Source organism: Dendropsophus ebraccatus, chromosome 3, assembly GCF_027789765.1.
Source record: "Dendropsophus ebraccatus isolate aDenEbr1 chromosome 3, aDenEbr1.pat, whole genome shotgun sequence".
Lineage (NCBI taxonomy): Eukaryota > Metazoa > Chordata > Amphibia > Anura > Hylidae > Dendropsophus > Dendropsophus ebraccatus.
Genome location: NC_091456.1, coordinates 163,501,797 through 163,523,324, shown reverse-complemented (window position 1 = coordinate 163,523,324; position 21,528 = coordinate 163,501,797). Strand labels below are relative to the sequence as shown.

The window sequence follows — 21,528 nt, the reverse complement described above, 5'->3', positions numbered from 1 at the left end:
GCTATGGAGTGAGCGGGCTCCATAGCGTGCAGTGTAAAGTTCTAATGCGGGCGTGCACGGATGTGCCCGCATCAGAACACTGCGGCCCGAAAGATCATCCGACTGGTACTGCAGTACCGGCCGGGATGATCTTTTTAGAGACCGGCCGTTCCGTGACCGTATCTCTTGTGAACATAGCCAAAAGATGTACTGTATGGCGATGGTTCACAGGTACACAGGATTAGGCTAGGCACTTCGGGAACTTATGGGACAAAGGCGTCCATCTCATTCCATAGACGGCCGCTAATAAAGATCATGATGATTATTAGCGTTGGTATATATTCCGACACGGCCGCCTTTGCCCGATATATTCCCAAAGTGGGCACCCAGCCAGGAGGTGTTTTCTTTGGCATTTCGATAGTATTTAGATCTCTTGTGATAGAAGCAGACAGTACAATGTCCATGTTAATGTAAGGAAGGAAGTTAAAAAAAAAAGCCAGGATATCAAGGAGAGAGGATGTCTATAAGAAAGCGAGAGCCGAACCTGAACGTATTGTTTTATATTACCAGGAAGGCAAGGGTTATGGGCATAATAAAGCGAGTGTAACCTGATATGTGCTGCCGGCAATGTGTGTGTGCACTATGCACAACTACTAGTCACTAGTATTGTGCACAGAGCAGGGAAGTGCTATGTAGCTGCACTGAGTGGGCGCACACACTGACTCCTGTGCCACCCTGACTGCAGGACAGCTATCCTGGGAGCTGGATCCATTGTGAAATCCTCTAGCTCCTCCCTGGCTATTCATTGCTGCTTTTTTGCCTATAAGATCTGCAGCTTCTTTGGACGTCTGAGCTCTTAGCTGTCTACTTGGCTGCTGCCATCCACAAGAGGTTCATACTGCGCACTCCTCTCTGCTTTACCATGGACAGAAGAAATTACATTTCTTTGCTGGTGATAATCCAAGGTAAGCTACTTTCCATTGATATCTCAGGCAGTGTCACTTTACAGCGTGGATACAAGTTTGATAGGTCCCAGGTGTAGCAGGTGTGAGTTTGTCACAGGTAGCAAACTGCATATAACACTCATACGTGTTATTGTTGTGTGTAAACGTGCTTTTACATAGGACTGCCGGTAAGCCTCCTGTGTTATCATAACCTATTTTCCAATTAACATGGACCTGTCCTTTAAATTTGATTTCGTTTTTTTTTATAGATTTTTTTAGCTGTTTTTTTTTTTTTTTTTAGAATAATATCGCAGACTGTTCTATTCTTATTCTGTTCTCATCAATAACACAGGAAAGACGATAAACAGTAGTGTGAACACAGCCTTGAATGATATATTCAGCTCCGCTAAATATAGTTGTATATAAGTGCATCCATTTTCAAAATTCAAATGTAGCAGAGCTGAATTTGTCAGAGAACATGATCATTCCTGGAGGGCAGCCCTGTGCAAGATTACAGCTCAAACGCCCATACCGAATGACATTGCTAGCTCTTCTGCATTGACACACTCAGCTCTGCTACATCTAGAATTCATTCTTGCCGATGTTTCCAAGCTGAATTTATCAGTTTACATGTTTACGCATAACCTGCAGTCCCATGTAAAACCTTAGTGATCATCATATGATAAATGACAAACTCAGTTCTTCTATACCAGGTGACTCAGCTCTACTACATCAGAAATAACTGAGAAGTTAATGTCTTTTCTTACCCCCATACCTGTTGCAACATGAATGTGAACTTCTTCCTGTGCGATATCAGCTATGAGAAGTCTAGATAAGAAGACACAGTCATTTTCAGAGTAAAAAAAAAATTGTGTTTAGGCAACTCATTGTGGTTTTGTTTGCGCTGTATAATATAGATGTAGCAGAGATGAATGTGTATCTGTGCTTCATTGTTCACATTGTAAAAAGTCGCATTCTGTTACATATCAAAGTATTATCATATGTGAGTCTGCATACAAGACTCTATCAGTGTCCTGTCTCCCTGCAGTTTATTAGGAGGTCAACGGGGTCTTTGATCTTGAGTTTCCAGAGACCCTTGTCCTTACAATCCATTATCTAGAAGACCCCTGGTACTAGCCCTCATCTTCATTCTTCAGCCATCTGGTGCCCTTTAGTGAAACTGTAAATCACATCAAAGGAGCGACTGTGTTAATGATCCAGGAGTGAAAGTCATATCTGAGCTGTGCTCATCCACTATAGCAATAAAACCCATATCATTCACAGATGCTCATAAAACAGCGCCACCCAGTGGTCAGTTTCTAATGAAGAAGGTTTAGCATTATAGAAATGATCATGCACTCATTTTGAAGATGCCAGAAGATGGTGTAATGGGCATCCCATTGTATTAAATGGGAATTTATGTGTTGCACGCAGGAACTGGAGGCATTCTTCTACTGTGAACACACAGACCTCCACTGATCAAAAGGTTTATCATGTCTCTATGGCATATCTAAAGTGTTTTAAGTGACAGGGATAACATTTAAGGGGTACTCCATTAAAAAAAAATCTCTCACTTCAACTGGTGCCAGAAAGTGCCAGAGAATTGTAATTTACTTCTATTACTTCTATTAAAATCTCCAGTCTTCCAGTACTTATCAGCTGCTGGATGTCCTGCAGGAAGTGGTGTATTCTTTCCAGTCTGATACAGTGCTCTCTGCTGCCACCTCTGTCCATGTCAGGAACTGTCCAGAGCATGAAATTATTTCTATGGAGATTTGCTACTGGACTGGACAGTTCCTGACATGGACAGAGGTGGCAGCAGAGAGCACTGTATAAGGCTGGAAAGAATACACCACTTCCTGCAGGACATACAGCAGCTGATAAGAACAGGAAGACTTGATTTTTTTTAATAGAAGTAAATTACAAATCTCTGACACCAGTTAAATTTAAAGATTTTCTTTCTCTTTTTTTTTTTTTTTTTTTTTTTTTTTTTTTTTTTTGCTGGAGTACCCCTTTAAGCCAGGGTAAAAGATATGAGATTCAATGACCCAGGTTGGAGTGGCTGCAATTATACATGGAAGCTGGTGTCTCTAGGAGTTTCCAAGTTATACTACCACATATTGCACACACAAACATTGCCATATGTTTCAATTCAATTCAATACCGCCATTGAGTGTCAAAATATTAAAGCCTTAACAGTACAACTGCCTAGGGCAGTGCTTCTCAAACTGTGAGGCGCCCCCTAGCTGCTGGTGAGGCACAGATGTGCAGGCAGTGACAATAAGCTACACAGTCCTTGGATGAAACAATCTCTGCTTTAGATGGTTTCTACAGAGTTTAAGAAGCAAAATGAAGGGTATTCTGAGCAATAGTTTTTTGTTTTTTGCATTGGCTTCTACCATGGATTGTTAGGCCCCATCATCCTCTTGTTTGGTCTGGTGAGGCCCAGGCATCACTTTGCTCGGTTTTAGAAACATAGGTCTATGACATTAAAGGGGTTATACAGCCTTAGAAAAACATGGCCACTTTCTTCCAGAGACAGCACCGCTCTTGTCTCCAGTTCAGGTGCGGTTTACAATTAAGCTCCATTCACTTCAATGGAACTGAATTGCAAAACCTGCACCCAAACTGGAGACAAAAATTAACAAAAACACAGAAAAATGCAACAGCTCACCGCAATGCCTGTTGCATTTTTCTGTGTTTGCCATTTAAGCCATAGCAACGTGCTCCTGCCTAGTGTGAATGGTGTTCTAGGAGAGCTGACCAAATTTGTCTTTTTTTTCCTTATAATTTACGTCTGCTGCTGAACCTCTTTATATGGTATAACAAGAGCTTAGTCTCCAATACTGATTAAAGGGGTTATCCAGTGTTAAAAAAAAACATGGATACTTACTTTCAGAGACAGCACCACTCTTGTCTCCAGTTTGGGTGCGGTTTTGAAATTCTGTTCCATTGAAGTCAATGGAGCTTAAAGGGGTTATCCAGTGCTACAAAAACATGGCCACTTTCCCCCTACTGTTGTCTCCAGTATGGGTGGGGTTTTGAAACTCAGTTCCATTCAAGTAAATGGAGCTTAATTGCAAACCACACCTGAACTGGAGACAACTAGGGATGGTCCGAACCTGCCGAGGTTCGGGTTCGTAAGAACCCAAACTCTCGGCAATGAATCCCGCTGTCTGCCTGCTCCTTGGAGAGGGTGGATACAGTGGGAGGACCGCCTGGAAAACTGGGATACAGCCATAGCCATAGGCTGTATCCCAGTTTTCCAGGCTGTCCTCCCGCTGTATCCACCCGCTGCACGGAGTGGGCAGACAGCGGGAATCTGATGCCGAGCGTTCGGGTTCATATGAACCCGAACGCTCGGCAGGTTTGGACCATCCTTAGAGACAACAGCAGGGGGAAAAGTGGCCATGTTTTTGTAGCGCTGGATAACCCCTTTAATGTGCTGTCTCTGGAAGAAAGTGGCCATGTTTCCCAACACTGGATAACCCCTTTAATGTGAAACTCCTTCATCCTTTTCCAAATTGATCTTCTGCCCTGTGCATTATGTCATGTTATATTGTAGTTGTGGCATAGAACTGTATAAAACACACAGCAGCTGTACTTTGGGCATTCATTGAGATTTAATCGAGACCCTTCAAATGTGTCCTTGTCACCCAGACATGTCAATAGTTGTGATCGGTCTCAATGTTCAGACCTCCCACTTCTTTTTGATAGAGCTGTTAAGCACTTTATTCCTCAGCCCTCTGTCTTTTCCATCTTTCTGCAGGAGACAATCCCCATTATAAGTCTATGGAGACGATGCTACACTGGGCCTTGTGGTTACCCCTTGGCTTTGCCAGCATAGCTATGAATATCTAAAAAGAATTATCCCAACTTTGTAGTATAGGACAGAGGGTCTTACTGTATATGTACTGGTAGTGGATTCTAGGGGAAGTGCTGTCACAGAGTTTGCATTTATTTGGGTGCAAGAAGAGCCGACAGGAATCTGACAGCTGTGCATATCCCGAAGCGAGAGACAATGTTGTTTTATTGTCTCTCTAGAAAACCCATCTGATCACAGTTTCCCATTTGAAAGCAGCTAAAAGCAACACAGCTGGTGACCCCAGTGTATGAGAGTGGATGAGCCTCAGCATCTATGACAGACTGCGAGGTCACATGGCTGGAGTCACACACCTACTCTCATGTTTAAATGGGTTTTCTCACCCATATAAGTCACAGTAAATCACCAGGTGTACAACTATTGGGATTGTCTGTCTATGGATTGTAATTTGCCACCCTATTCCACATAATCCAACAGAATAGGGGGCACTCCGCTATGAATGGTAGAGAATAGTAATACCATCAGAGTTTGTTAACTCCAACTATACCCAGACTGCAGCCTTGTGCTTCCATATGGTTATAGAACTGCTTAGTGACTGGTAATATTCTTGTACGTTTCAGTAGGACTGGCATTATTCTCTATCCAGTGATAGTATTTTATGCAGGCAGCACAGATTGTAATAGAATAAGAAAGAGGCGACTAAACGTCCCTATTGGTTTACTGACAGCTTGTACAGTATCAGGTTAGCTATAAAAATACAGATAATCAAAGTACAGATGTAGCAAGAACTACTGAACGGTAATGGGGTGTCATGCCAATATCATAGTTCACCATAAGTAGTATGACATTTAGAGACAAGCGAGTATAGTCGTTTGAGCTCACTGTTCGATCCAGTATCTCGGTGCTTGAAAGTACTTGATATTCGAACGAATCCAGGTGGTCCTCAAATGGAATTCATAGTCTTCTGATTTGGCAACTTTAATCAGCCAATAAACATGCAGAGAAGGGGCTGGGGGTCCTGTTATGTAGTAGCTATGTTGGCTGCAAGCCTAGCAATGATTGGCCGGCTGCATCAGGTGACCTGGGTGTATATAGAGCCAGGTCTTTAGATGCTCGACTCACTTGTGGTCTGTTAGCTGACAGGGAGAGATGCTGGAGCAGGGACAGAGCAGGTGTAGGGCTTACATTATATAGTTAGGTAGGCTATTAACTTCCAAACATTCCTTTTAAGGATTAGTATTAGTAATAAGTGAGTGTGACTGTACAAGCAAATTCCATACAATGTACCAATTCTGGAAGGAATAGTATAATGGTATATAGGTAGTTCTTGTCAGTATTATTCACATTCCACAACTATCGTAAAGTCCTTTTTCGGACTGGAAAAAAACAGGATCATAGAGCAAAAATCTTAGGGTAGTAACTGAGTATACGTCGCTGTATACTGTGCTCCACTTCTTTGCTGACAGTACAATACTCACTACTGTCCAAAACTTGAATATATATTTTTTTTTGGAAAACAAAGCACAAACAATCATCATATGCCATACAGTATAATACAATTGTCATACAGTCTTACCATTATCATAGTGGAACAGTGTAGTGGTGGAATGGAGTATACGCCGCTGTATACTGTGCTACACTTTTTTGCTGTAAAAGTGGCATAGTCCAAGGAGCTGGGAGTCTTTAATGCATCCATGCATGCTCCCCCTGCTGTCCAAGTTCTATTTCTGTGGTGTTTATACGACTTTCTGAGGTTTCCAGGTGACCCAGATACCCTCCCCTCTGCCGAGTAGGAGGCCCCTGAAACAATACTCCAGTCTCCCATTGACTTTAATGAGGTTCATTACTCGAATCGAATCATAAAATACTCTACTTGAATAACGAGCATTCAAGCATTTTAGTACTTGCTCATCTTTTAGTACAGCCTCACCAGCACAGAGAGCCATAGCAAGCACCCATAATGGCATAGTGCGCTGCTTTCTAGATGTAATTGTTGCCATAAAGTTACTATTTAATGTGCAAAAAATTGGGGAATCTGGATTGACTTCCTGCTGTTCTTTAGGATGCTCTCTTTTTTTCAGGGACATAATTTTTATGTTATATGCTATATGGGAGGGTAAGTACAGGGGGGCTATATACTACTGGGGAGCACAAAGCGGGGGTCTATATACTACTGGGGGAGCACACAGGGGGTTATATACTACTGGGGGAGCACACAGTGGGGGGCTATATACTACTGGGGAGCACAAAGCGGGGGGCTATATACTACTGGGGGAGCGCACAGGGGGTTATATACTACTGGGGGAGCACACAGTGGGGGGCTATATACTACTGGGGAGCACAAAGCGGGGGGCTATATACTACTGGGGGAGCGCACAGGGGGCTATATACTATTGGGGGAGCGCACGGGGGCTATATACTACTGGGGGAGCGCACAGTGGGGCTATATTCTACTGAGGGGAGCGCACAGGGGTGCTATATACTACTGAGGGAGCTCTCAGGGGGGATTATATACTACTGGGGGAGTGCACAGGGGTCTATATACTACTGTGGGAGTGCACAGGGGTCTATATACTACTGGGGCAGCGGACAGGGGTCTATATACTTCTGGGGGAGCGGACAGGGGTCTATATACTACTGGGGGAGCAACAGGGGGGTTATATACTACTAAGGGAGCACAACATGTTTACTAAAGATGTTTAGCTCAGACCGTCACCTAACAATAGACCCCGGTAAGTGGACCTTCCCTAAAAGTTGTTGAGTACCCCTGCTCTAAATGATCCCCAGAATCTGCCCCTTACTTGGGCCCAAGGCTTCTAGACTTTTCTCCTCCCACTTTTCCATGTGAAACAATAATCAAATCTTAGGATTTTTTCCTTCTTCCCCATAAAGGATCAGAATCAGAGCACTTCTTTTACCATCATCATCATTTCTATTAATATGTTACTAGTGGAAACTGGTTGGAAGGTTTTATTGAGGTGGTACTTGGTTCCCTTTACACTCTCTAACATATAGCCAATGACTTTTTCTATTAGTTTTACTAACTACTGAGACAGGGGGTCTATGTGTCATATTTGGTAGGAATATTGGATGATCCGTAGGTCTTATTTGTATTTGTCGTCTCGTGCCTTCAGTCAGCGGTGTTAATCTCAGGAAAAATCCTGAGCAGGCTTTCTTGCGCTGCTCCCATGCCTGATATTCCTAAGGGCACACAAACACTCATTTACGTAATTTCTTTGGCAGTCAGATTGGCTAAAGCGAAGAGTTGGAAAACGCACTTGGTCTCATTAGATGCAGTTAAAAGCAAACTGGGGTGGATAATGGTCAAGTATTCGTAAGGACTCCCAACTATGATGCAGGTCGGATACAGTGATACCTTTTAATGCCTGAAAGAAAAGGAAATCTGACACTCGCTAATATTGAAGTTCATCTCAACAGCTAACAGAGCATTTACTTCAATTTTAGTGAGTGCTGGGATTTTTTCCCCCCATTAAATCTTCCGTGTGCACCCTACTTTTTTACTACTATACCTTTAAGGCTTATCTTAAAGGGACACTGACAGCACAGATAAGAATCAGTTGCCTATTACACAAGCAGTGCGTTTATACTATACCTTCAGTGTTGCTCTGTGATTCGGCTTTCAATAATTCGGGGGCGGCCTGAGAGCGATGGCCAGAGAGCAAGGGGCACTGACAGAACTAACGTCTGTGACGTTGTCAGTGTGAAATAACATATATTTTTTTCCCCACCCAGTAGATAGCATATGTTAGGCATCTCCCTTGTTCACCCCCCCAGTAGATAGTGTCCCCCATGGTAGGCATCTCCCTTTGTAACCTCTGTGGTAGGTATCTCCCCTAGTGTCCCTCGTGGTAGGCATCTCCCCTAGTGTCCCCCATAGCAGGCATCTCCCCTAGTGTCCCCGGTGGTAGGCATCTTCCTTATTGTTCCCCATGGTAGTTATCTTCCTTATTATGCCTGTGGAAGGCATCTCCCATGGTATCCCCCCCCCCCCCCAGTACATAGTGTCCCCCCTGGCATCCCCCCCAGTACATAGTGTCCTCCACGGTGGGCATCTCCCTTAGTAGTATCAGATCAGGAGGCCCAGTGTATTTCAGGGGCCTTCTTCCTGTCTCTTTCCCTAAGCTTCTTATAAGATCAACTCTGGAGCTATCCATAGAGTCAGCTTTGCTCATGTAATGGCTTGTGTTGACTATTGCTTTTTCTTTTCTGCACTTTTTTAGCTACAATCACCTGCCCAGTTGATTTATATGGCTTGTGTTGTAATAATGCTATATCGTGGTTTTATAACATTGTAAGAACATCTGCCTTTATCTCTGCTCATTCACTGGTTCCCTTACAGTCATTTTCTTTGCATTATTAGAAACAAAATAATGGTGAAACGCAATAAAAATCTTTCGGAGATAAAAGAAATGACTCATGAGATCATTTCAGGAAGTTGTTCTCTACATTCAAGACATGAATGTGCATGCTGCTGGAAAACTGAGGCTCTTTATATGTATATTATATCTCAAAGCTGTTTTGTTATGGAAAACTATGGAAAAATCAGGTTTCGACACCATTTCAGCGTTGCCTGTCCATATTACTTCAGTTATAGTGAGGCCAGACCACGTTTCTGCTTACTGCTGTAAAGGTGGCCATATACCTTCAATAACTGATGGCCGAACTATCCAGTCTGGCCTCAGTATACGCAGGAACGTTCAGAATACTGGAGTGTTCCTGTCTTCGCTGGGGGGAGAAGAGGCCTAAGCCGTAGCTGGAGAGCTGGATCGCTCAGCATTTGCACACCAGTGGCTGTCGAAGTTGAGACCTTCCGACAGCGTCCATGATGACCACCCGACCGGTTGCTATGGGCGCACCGACAATGTCCATAGATGCCGGCAGGATTCAAAGGGCATGGTGGTGCTTTCTTGTTATGTAGCTGCGGCTGAGGCTTCACTGCACCCCACCGATCGGCACAAGGTGTTGTGTATTAAATTTAGTAACTGGCGGCCTGCATCGCCAGTCAAAAGTTAGTATGTGCCCTGGTGCTGGAGTCTCAACCCCAATCACGTCTGGGGCTGGGACTCCAGGCCTCATAAGTGTCCTCCTGCGAAAGAGCCTAGTATACTAGTGTGTTTTGACCTAGAGTTCCCTGCATTGTGTACTTGGCATTCTAACTTTCTGGCTTTTGGACTTTTGACTTCTCTGTTGGATCACGTTTTGTACTGCGCTGCCTTCTTGTTCCTGACTCGGACCCCTGACCCTGACTCATTGTGTTGTGTCTGTCTTGTCTTTGTTCCATGTTCACACTTAGAAAGGATTAGGGACCATTGACCAGTTGTCCACTGCCGTTAGGGCTGTTGAGGCAAATAGGCAGCGACAGCGGGGCGGGTGCTAGTGTCAGGGCTACACCTGTCCTTTGTCATCCTGGTCCCATATCCTGACAGTATCTCTGTTTTGTAGGACTTCCTAGGGCTGTTTCTAACGCAGAGCGATCTCACTCGATCATACTCAAGTCAGACTCATCTCGATTCTTGACCATCACCCATACATTGATACAAGTGCATACATACACCCTCTACTTTAGTTGGCCAATACCACAGCTTGTGGCGGCCACCAACAGATGATGTCAGTGGAGTCGGGTGGATAGGTGTCGGGTGTGATGGAAAACCAAACCACTGCCCAACCCAATTGTTCTAGGAGAGATAAGCCGCAGCCAGGAGGCTGGACAGGAGAGATAACTGATGGCTAAACAATAATTTTCCCGTCAGTTAGTAAAGGTATATGCACACAGCGGGGGAGCACTGAGTGCTTTATCCTGCTTGTTCTAGCAAGTAGTGGTGGTCTGAACAACCAGAACGTGGTTGATGAAAACTTGTATGCCTCTAATGTCTGTGGTTTTCGGAAGTTACTGGTACACTTTAAACAAGGACAGCCATTTCTCTAAGAAATATGATCACTTGTCACTTTGCCCACTCCGGGGACTGAGGAATTATGGGCTAAAAAAATAAAAGTTCATAAAAAAGAGGCACTTGATTTGCCTTTAAGACTCAAGAACTAATCTGTGGAATGGAATAATTTTATATGAGAGGATGAGTTGTTATTATCCAAAAGCTGAGCATGTACGGACAAAGCCTAACCCCAGTGGATACCTGCCTGTAAGGAGAGGAGGATACACTTATTATGTATGCAGCTCATTGGCTCATTATAGTGCGGAGTAGATGTCCGTGCTTGTAGTCTCCAGGGAAATGATTACACAGGAATGTGTGGCTGCAGGGTGTGAGGTTAAATGGGGAAATTTCGACAAACTGTTTTACTTTGTTGCTGTGTCATATTTTTGGTTCAGTGCAATAAGCTGCCTGCCATGTTACTTTGTGCCCTGTAATCCTCCCTTTATTCTCCTCGATGTCTGTTTTATAAAAGGAGCCATTCAGTCTGTGGGCCATCACTACTACGTAATTGCCCGGATACATGACCCCTGCATGCAAGCACCATCCATTCACATTTGTATCCTGTGGACAATATCATAGTCAAGATTCATTATTCAGCATACACTACTTTAGTAGAACTCATTGGATTGGGTATCACTTATGCATTTCGTCCACTGCCAGAAGTACTAGTAACTGGAGTAATGCATTGAGTTATTCCATTGTCTCCTCTGAACACAACATACAATTTCAGTGCAGAAATTAGGTTAGTCAGAGACAGAATACCACGTAATTTCACACAATATCTTATGCTGTATTATCAGTAATGGGAGATGGGCTTTTTTTTTAGTATTATATTATTGTTGCTATTATTATGATTAATAACAATACATAGGGACAGATGACAATCGACAAGGTGAGGAAAGGGACACAGTCAGTGTCGGACTGGGGAATCTGGGGCCCACCAGAGGAAATGATCCTGGGGGCCCATCGATGAAGTGAGAAATAACATATCTGTCAGTGTTTGTGCAGGTTCTAAAGCCTCAGATGCAGCGTGGAGCAGGTAATGTATGCTCTGGCCGGTGGGGGGTTAAGGGGTCCGGATAACAATCCCGCAGCAAGTATGTAATCTCGTTGAAAATGACAGGAAAGGTATCCGCAGTGGATTTTGCTGTGAACCCACCCTCAGACCCCTTAATAGTGCATGCTTCAGAGAGCAGCTCTGTAGTTGTAGTTCACATTTACTAATATGGCTCCCAGTCTCACATGTATTGCTCCCTATATACTACCCTCCCCTATATACATGTATCCCACCCTTTCCCTATTACCTCTTTCTCTTCACACAGTCTGCTGCCTGCAAGCAGGCAGATAATGACCCTGTATGAACCCTATGGCATCTGAGCAGGGGAATAAGCTATGGCCCCTCATATACTTTTTTGCAGGCTGCTGAATTTGCACAAAATTGCGGTAATTTTACCACGATTTTGCACAAATGGTTGCAAAATGCATTAATGTACATGAGGAGTCAGAGCTGTTCTGTGGTTACCCTTTTGGGGCTGGGGACCCAGGACACTTGCCCGTCTCCTTAATGCCCTGACAGTGCCCACAGATTACTCACAGAGCTTGTAACTTTCTGTGTGTCGGCTGGGAGAGCTGTCAGCCACTGTCCGCAGTCACAGAAGTGAGGCCTCCTGCCGTTCCTGCCTGTGCCGGACTGACTGGGCAGAAGTTGCCACCCCTCAGGGACCAGAGAATCTGCCACCTGAGGCGGAATCCTCATTCTGCCTCATGGCAGAAGCGGCCCTGGTTGTTGTATAGTTAACTTGCCATGCAGTAGTAGTGGGTCGTCTTACTCAGTGACTGCCGGCGATCTGTGTATAAGTGTGCATACTGTATACAGACCTGAGCAGACACTGAGCAGGACCACCTATCCTACTTAGCCTAGAGTGAGCAGGGATTTCCATGAATAAAGCGGTTGTTCACCTTTTCAGTACTTTTTTGGAGGCAGCAGGGCAGCATGTATTGTCACAGCTCCTTCATAGGCAGCCATGTATGGACAAATGTCTTCTTGACTGAACATAAGAACAAAGGGGGCACAAAGTGAGGTTAGTTGGGGGAAAAAGCAGAAGCAACACGAGTAACTATTACTTTACTGAAAGATTAGTAGATACTTGGAACAAATTTCCAGCAGAGGTGGTTGGTAAATCTACAATAACTGAATGTAAACCTGCCTGGGATACACATATATCTATCCTAAGATAATAATAAGGGAAATACTAAAAGGGCAGACTAGATTGACCCAGTGGTTTTTTTTTTCTGCCAATAATCTTCTATCTTCTTATTCATTATTGTTGTTTGTAAAAAAATAAAGATAAAAAATACTGGAAAGGTGGCCACCCCCTAATAGTTACAGTAATTGTGTCACAAAAACCATATGACTAGATCAGTGATTGGGACAACATTACCTAATATATCTGCATGATCAAACACGCTCCATTTCCTTACAGGATACTTACTCATTGCTACTTAAAATATATAACACTAAAATTGCTAAATGGTAAATACTTTTCCATACATCTGGATGCAATTGCATGCTGGTAGGCAAAATTTTTCGAGTTTTACACTAACATAAATCCAGTACTCCAAGCTTACTAGTTTCCTCCATTGTTTCCTTAGAAATCCCCTTTTTTGTTTCCATATCCTTACACAGATATATTATGTAGATGAACCCGTCTGTATAGGAACAGTTTGCAATAGAACACTGGGAGCTCTGGCAAGCCTGCAGGACAGATCCAGACTTCAAAGAATAATAATCAAATTATTATTATTCAAAACATTAATAATACAAATAATAATGCTCACAATATTTATGATAATAATAATAATAATAATAATAATAATAATAATAATAATAATAATAATAATAATAATAATCCACCACTCACTGCCTGCACTGCCTGCTAGTAACAGAAAGTCTACACGAGTGTACTGTATATTCTGATGTATTACAGTAAGCAATAAACTAGGAGAGGTTCTGTGTCAGTAGTGCTGTGTTAAAGGCAGAGTGATTGAGCAGAGTGGGGTGTAGGGCATGAGCAGCCCTGCAGTACCTGACATGTTAGTGGCAGCAAAAGCAGATCTTACATAGACTTGCAATATCTAAAAATACAAAGTGATACCAAACATCATATATAAAAAGCAATGTTTTTTGTGTTTTTTTTTTTAATACCCAAATCTCTCTCTCTCTCTCTTCGTACATGCTTGGTAAAGTCCTCATATTGGTGAACTGGTGGTCAATACTGATTCATTTTTTCTTTCCATAGATTTCAGGGTATTTTTTTTTCAGTCTTGAATGTGGAATACCAAACAGCAGGATATTATTGTTAAAAGAGAAGTCCCATGAAAATAAAATAGGCATGAAGGGGGGGGGGGTGCGGGAACTTAATAAACAATGTATACTTACCAGTCCCCGTGCCTCCCTAGCGCCACTCCCAGGCCTCGCTGTCAGCCGATGTTTATTCATACTCAATGTCATTTTCGTCTGGAATCAGAGTAGATTAATGTCAGTTCCCCTCTGATCGATTATTGGACAGAAGTATTGCTAGAAACAGCCTGTATAAAAGTAACAATGATCCTCAGCTGATCGTATCATTTTAGCGAGTGTTAAAATTTATTGCTATTGTCCTTACATGTGCGGCTGTTATCAATGGGAAACCAATAGCACAGATATCCATGTATCAGTAATGTCAGTTTCCGGATTACATAAGCATTGCATACTTACCTTTCAGCACTGCTGTGTGATCCAGCATCCCACTTTTTTGGTCTCCCATCCTGTTCTCAGCTGCCACTGTATCTTCAGGCTGCTGCCTCCTCCAGAATGATCGACAGCCGGAGAAGGTCGTGTGAAGACATACAAGGGGCTGGAGAGCAGAAAGAGAGAGTCAGAAAGCATAATGCTTGATGACACAGCAGCACAGAATGTAAGTATGCACTGCTTGTGTGATCTAGAAACTGACAGTACATGTGTATGCATATGTTTGCTGTAAGTCTCCATGGCTGCACGAACAATACAAGGATCGTTCCTGCAGCCTGGCTGCATGATTAATTGTGCTTGCTGATCTGCACTTGTTTATGGCTGCTGATTGTGTAAAAGGACACCTACTGTCAATAGAACAGTCAAAGGCTATGTTCACACTACGTTTTTTCAGCTCTGTTTAAAATAACGTCCGTCATTTTGAGTCTAAAATAACGGACGTCATTTAGCAACCTGGCCTCCCCTTAGTACAATGACTGGTGTTTTTACATTATTCTAGTTTGGTTACTAATTGGCCGTTGGATGCGGCTTAGTTGAAAAGTTCACTGAATTTAATAGTAAAAACGGAGAAAGAACGGGGACAAAAGAAAAACTGTGTGAACAACTAATAAAAAACGTCCGCTGTTTGCAAAAGACGTCCGAAAATAATGATCATGTTCATTATTTTGACTTCAGCGGTAAAAACGTCTGTTATCCAATACACTGTGCGCATTGAATGTCCGTCTTCCCATTGACTTCAATGCATTGCCATTGCAGTCAGTTAAATCGCGGAAAAAACAGATGTGTTTTTAAATATCAAAATCGGGCGCCTTTTCTCAATTTTTGACGTTGTGTGAACATAGCCTAATGCTGCGTTTACATGGAGCGATAATTCGCCCAATCGAACGATTTACGATATGGAAGTAAATATGTGCGTTTTATAATGGTCAGTATTTAGATGGAACGATATATCGTTTGGAAAATTCGTTATTGCGATCGTTTTAAGATCGCTTAAGCCCATCTCACACATAGGGTAAATCGGTGAAAGACTGTTTACACGAAGCGATCTGCGACCAATGACAATTTGAGAACATGTTAAAAGATCAAAATGAATGATTTCTCGCCCTGTCGATTGATCGTTCGCTATGTTAACATGAGACAATTATGGCTCAAATTCGATCGTTAGCACAAAAATTCAAACCTAATTGTTCCGTGTAAACGCAGCATAACAGGTAGGGATGGTCCAGAATATAAAAAACCCTTTAAAAACATACATCTCATACTGTTTACATAACTGTTATTGCATACTAGTCATACTTTGTATACTATGTTATTGGCAAACCCGATTTGATGCAGAAGCCTTTTTCCGTAACAGAAACAATCGTTTACACGTAACGATTATCGTGCAAATTTGCACGATAACGATCGAATTCGGACGATAATCGTACGTGTAAACGCAGCGAACGATCAAACGACGAACGAGAAATTGATCTTTCAACGTGTCATCAAATCGTCGTTCGTCGTTCGCAAAAAAATCGCGATCGCTCCGTGTAAACAGTCGTCGTGCGATAGTCCAGCCGCCCGCAGCCCCGCCCGCCGCCCGACCCCCGCTCATCCGCAGCCCCCTGCGCCGGCTCGATCGCCACCCCTGACCCCCGCTGACGCCGCTCTGGTCGCCCCCCCCCCCCCGCCGCTCCGATCGCCCACGGCATATGTTACCTGCTCCGCGCAGCAGGTCTTTCGACATCTCCGGCTACGCTCTTCAGTGCACTGATTGGATTGGCTGAAGAGGGGAGGCGGGAATTTCAAACGCCTCCTCTTCAGCCAATCAGTGCTCCTCTTCAGCACTGATTGGCTGTAGAGGAGCCGTTTGAAATTCCCGCCTCCCCTCTTCAGCCAATCAATGCAAGGCAGCACTGATTGGCTGAAGAGGAGCCGTTTGAAATTCCCTTCAGCCAATCAGTGCTGCCTTGCATTGATTGGCTGAAGAGGGGAGGCGGGAATTTCAAACGGCTCCTCTTCAGCCAATCAGTGCTGCCTTGCATTGATTGGCTGAAGAGGGGAGGCGGGAATTTCAAACGGCTCCTCTTCAGCCAATCGGTGCTGAAGAGGAGCACTGAATGGCTGAAGAGGAGCCGTTTGAAATTCCCGCCTCCCCTCTTCAGCCAATCAATGCAAGGCAGCACTGATTGGCTGAAGAGGAGCCGTTTGAAATTCCCTTCAGCCAATCGGTGCTGCCTTGCATTGATTGGCTGAAGAGGGGAGCCGGGAATTTTAAACGGCTCCTCTTCAGCCAATCAGTGCTGCCTTGCATTGATTGGCTGAAGAGGGGAGGCGGGAATTTCAAACGGCTCCTCTTCAGCCAATCAGTGCTGAAGAGGAGCACTGATTGGCTGAAGAAGAGGTGTTTGAAATTCTCGTCTCCCCTCTTCAGCCAATCAGTGCACTGAAGAGCGGAGTCGGGGATGTCGGAAGACCTGCTGCGCGGAGCAGGTAACGTATGCTCGCGGGCCGGCGGGGGCGATCGGAGCTACGGGGGGGTGGTCTGCGTTGGCCGGGCTGCGAGCGGGGGGCAGGCTGCGGGGGGGCCGGGCTGCGGGCGCGCGATCGCAAAACGATTTTTCCATACGATATATCTAAACGCTGATCGTTATAAAAAAAAAAATCGTTACTCCGACATCGTTAATCATACGATCGGGCCAATTATCGTTTCGTGTAAACACAGCATCAGACTTTCAGAATGCAATGATGACCAGGTGGCGAAGGGAAAACAATGAGAAAAACTCAGCAGCTTCTATATTCTCAGTAACCATGTGATATTGTGTTAATTAGTAACAGAATGTTCATTTACAGAAAATATTTTCTCTTCCATCACATCCCACATTAAAGGAAAACATTTCTTTATGTTCTGGAATGTTTCGGATTAGAGGCTGATAACATTTCTATGTGTGGGTTTGTGGTTTGTTATATTGTTAATCAAGCGTCTCGCCCACTACTATGAATGATAGTAGCAGGATCACTGTGCACAGTAGAGAAACAATGACAAATGCCTGACAACAGCCTCACAGTCCTTTTACACGGAGCGATAATTTGCCCAATCCATCGTTTAACGATTTTGAGGCAACAACATATGTTTTTATAACAATCAGCATTTAGACAAGGAGATAAATTGTTTGAAAGAATCGGGATTAAGATTGCTTTAAGATTGTTTTAAGGCTATGTATGATTTCTGCGGTACTTACGCAGTGGTGTAGGCTGAGGGAATCCTGGCCGAGTTTATATGGTATACACTCCGGCCGGGATCCCTAGCGGCGCATGTCAGTTTTCTGCGGCCGCTATTCACTGAATATCGGCCGCAGAAAACCCTGTCAGTTCACACAATGGAGCGCACGGCTCCAGCAGTGGGGAGTTTCTTATGCGGCCCACCGGCCGGAATGATCTTTTTTGAGAACGGCCATTCTGTGACCCGGTCTCTTACCCAATGTGAACATAGCCTAAGATCGCTTAAGCCCACATAGGGTAAATCTGTGAAAGACTGTTTATACAAATGTTCAAAGACCAAGATGAACAATTTCTCGCTGATCACTTGATCATTCGTTGTGTTTACACGAGCCGATTATCGCTCAAATGCCATCGTAATTTGAACAATAATCGCTCCGTGTAAAAGGACCATAAGGGTCCTACTGGATAAAGTGATTTTTAATGACTAACAATAAACAATTGTTTATCGTTAACCAGATTACACAGAACGATAGACATTAGTTACAATCGTTACAACTTTCGTTACTGCGATTAGTGATTGAATGCGGAATTACAGAGAACGAATGTGGAATTACAACGAACGATTAACGAACGATTAACAATGAATTAAGAGTCAGATCTAAATCAATGATCAACGGCGCAGGAACGATTTTTCGATTGTGGCCTGCAATTTAAATTCGAACAATTTATCAATTTTCCGCACAATAATCGTCCTGTGTAATGGGGCCCTTGGTATAGGCAGCTGTGTCTACCTTTCAGTCATTTAGAAACGGGATCAGAGATCTTTACCGGGTGTGTTTGAATTTGTTTGAATTTGACTATTTTTTTATTACATCACACTACATCTGGCCCTGTTCTAGAGCTATCGGGCCCTCTGCTGCTTACCAGTCATTGCTTCTTCCAAGATATAAAGTCTCTGCAGGATCTGTCTTGCTGAGACATCTCATCTTAGAAGTATCAACCAGAAATAAGCAGTGGAGGACTGGAAATCACTGAAGCAGGAGCGGCAGGGGACTGGGGTAGGTGAGTATTATTCATTTACTATTTGTAACAGACCCTCCAGGAACATATAAAACACATTTTGGATGCCAGAATACCCACATGTGTGCAAGGAAATGTAAGTCCCTGCTGGAGCCATGGAAATGTCCGGAAGCCTGCTTTCACAAATAGTTATGATATGTAGGAAACTTCTATATCTCTCCATGCATATTCCAGATTTCTTTAGATTATTTAGCTCAGCACAGAGAATAATGGGACATATTAGAGTATAGTCAGTGTGATTCTTAATACATAACAGCTGCATAACATTCTACCAAGGCATATATATATATATATATATATATATATATATATATATATATATATATATATATATATATATACACACACTTGTAGATAGATAGATGATAGAAGATAAATGGTAGATAGATAGATAGATAGATAGATAGATACTGTAGAAACATAGATAGATAGATAGATAGATAGATAGATAGATAGATAGATGATAGACAGACAGACATAGATAATAGATAGATATATAGATAATAGATAGATAGAAGATAGATACATAGATAGATATATATATATACACTTGTAGATAGATAGATAGATGATAGAAGATAAATGATAGATAGGAGATAGATAGATAGATAGATAGATAGATAGATAGATAGATACTGTAGAAACATAGATAGTAGATAGATAGATAGATAGATAGATACTGTAGAAACATAGATAGTAGATAGATAGATAGATAGATAGATAGATAGATAGATAGATAGATAGATAGATGATAGATAATAGATAGACAGACAGACAGATAGATAATAGATAGATATATAGATAATAGATAGATAGGAGATAGATAGATAGATAGATAGATAGATAGACAGACAGACAGACAGACAGACAGACAGACAGATAGATAGATAGATAGATAGAAGGAAGTTGTTTAAATTAAAAAAGAGGAAGGTTTTGGTCATGCATGGGGAATATGCTTCATTAACCACAGACTTTGAGGACGTATCTATACACTATATGTAAAGCTTTTATTGCTGTTCTTAAGTGTCATAGAGGCGTGGCCAGGCCCTGGTTATGCCTCTATGACACTTCCGATTGGATTAGTTACTTATGTTTATATGGGTACTTCACAACATTTCCCATTTGAACAGTTAATGGAGAAGACTATTTAAAAGTAACAAGTTAAGCAACCTAATATTGGAGGTTTATGGATTTACAGAAAGGCCCCACAGGCATAAGTGCATAGGCATGATAGTGACATAACATACATCTATTACCCTGACTTCCAGAACCTTACATTGCAGCACTAGGCTTCTGGGTTTGGGCCAGGGTGACATCTTTAAAATAAATTAATCCTCTATATGAGATAGTTAATTCTTCTGTAATGTACGCCTGTGGTTTTGCTGTAATGACACGGATATCACTATGCAATATACTGTATATAGTGTTACTTCAGGCACTTTACATGAGTACCATATCAATATCTGCAAATGCTGACACAATGCCACAAAGGAAGTACAGTAGTTAATAATATATCTCTGCCTAACATATGGCTAGATGGTTATCTGGCTGGATTTTACACTTCCTCCTGAAATATAATATATTGATGTATTGATGAGCTAGATGTGCCAAATCAATTGGTGTCAGAAGGTTATATAGATTTAGAATGTACTTCTATTTAAAAATCTCCAGTCTTCCAGTACTTCTCAGCAGCTGTATGTCGTGCAGGAAGTGTTGTATTTTTTCCAGTCTGACACAATGCTCTCTGCTTTCACATCTGTCCATGTCAGGAACTGTCCAGAGAAGTAGCAAATTCCCATAGAAAACCCTTTCCTGCTCTGGACAGTTCCTAATATGGACAGAGGTGGCTGCAGAGAGCACTGTGTCAGACTGGAATGAAATAAACACTTCCTGCAGGACATACAGCAGCTGATAAGTACTTGAAGACTTTAGATTTTGAAATAGAAGTAAATTACAAATCTATATAACTTTCTAAAACCAGCTGATCTTAATTGTATTTATTTTTTTGCCGGAGTACCGCTTTAAGAACATATGCACGCTCAATGGAACATGAGTATGTAGGGATTGGGATAGAAGGTCGTCAGGTGAGTGATCCTATGTGTGAGACCTGACATCCACAGAAAGAGCTAAAAGTATAGTCGGAAGAATATCACTGCAATGAATGACAATGAATGTGTCCAATCTACTAACTGAATAGAACATTCAAATAAGGCTAATTTATCCTTTGATTTGGAAATACCCCCCAATACCCTACTCAGGGGTACACTAGGGCACAATAATTTTCTGGACTGCCTCGGCCAGTTATTGGCTGAGCGGCCTGTTAGCTCAGACAGGCCGATCTGGAGCTGCTGCTGCAGCGTGCGAAACCTGGTGAGAAGAAGACCGCAAGAGGAGCCCTGCAGCGTGGATAGGTAATGTATAGAGTTTAAGCAAGGGCTGCAAGGACATTGTTAAGGATGTTCATGCAGCCCTTGTTAAATGATTATCGGGCCATGTAATAGGCCCAGTAAACGAGCGCCGATCTAGCTGATCGTCGCTCGTTTACAGTGATCATCAGGCCCCCATCGGCCCCTGTAATAGTACCCTAAGGAACTTGAAGAATCAGGCATTTCAAAAGTCATTGATCACAGTGGGTCTCATTGCTGAGACCTGCAGTGATCAGGAGATATAGCCAGCATGAAAACACAACAGCAGCACCATCTACTTTCTATATGCTCAATAATTCCAACAGTGTAGCCTTAAAGACTTATATTGTCGTAA

The 21,528-nt window shown here is 42.8% G+C and overlaps 1 protein-coding gene across 1 annotated transcript in view; it reads left to right on the top strand.

The window, feature by feature from the left end:
• Window positions 1-681: 681 nt before the first annotated feature.
• Window positions 682-21,528, top strand: part of ITGA2 (integrin subunit alpha 2) — a 91,269-nt gene continuing 70,422 nt past the window's right edge. Inside the window, exon 1 of the mRNA XM_069963047.1 lies at window positions 682-944. Within this exon, the coding sequence (XP_069819148.1) occupies window positions 902-944 (43 nt within the window). The 5' untranslated portion in view covers window positions 682-901. The remainder of the gene's footprint in view (window positions 945-21,528) is intronic.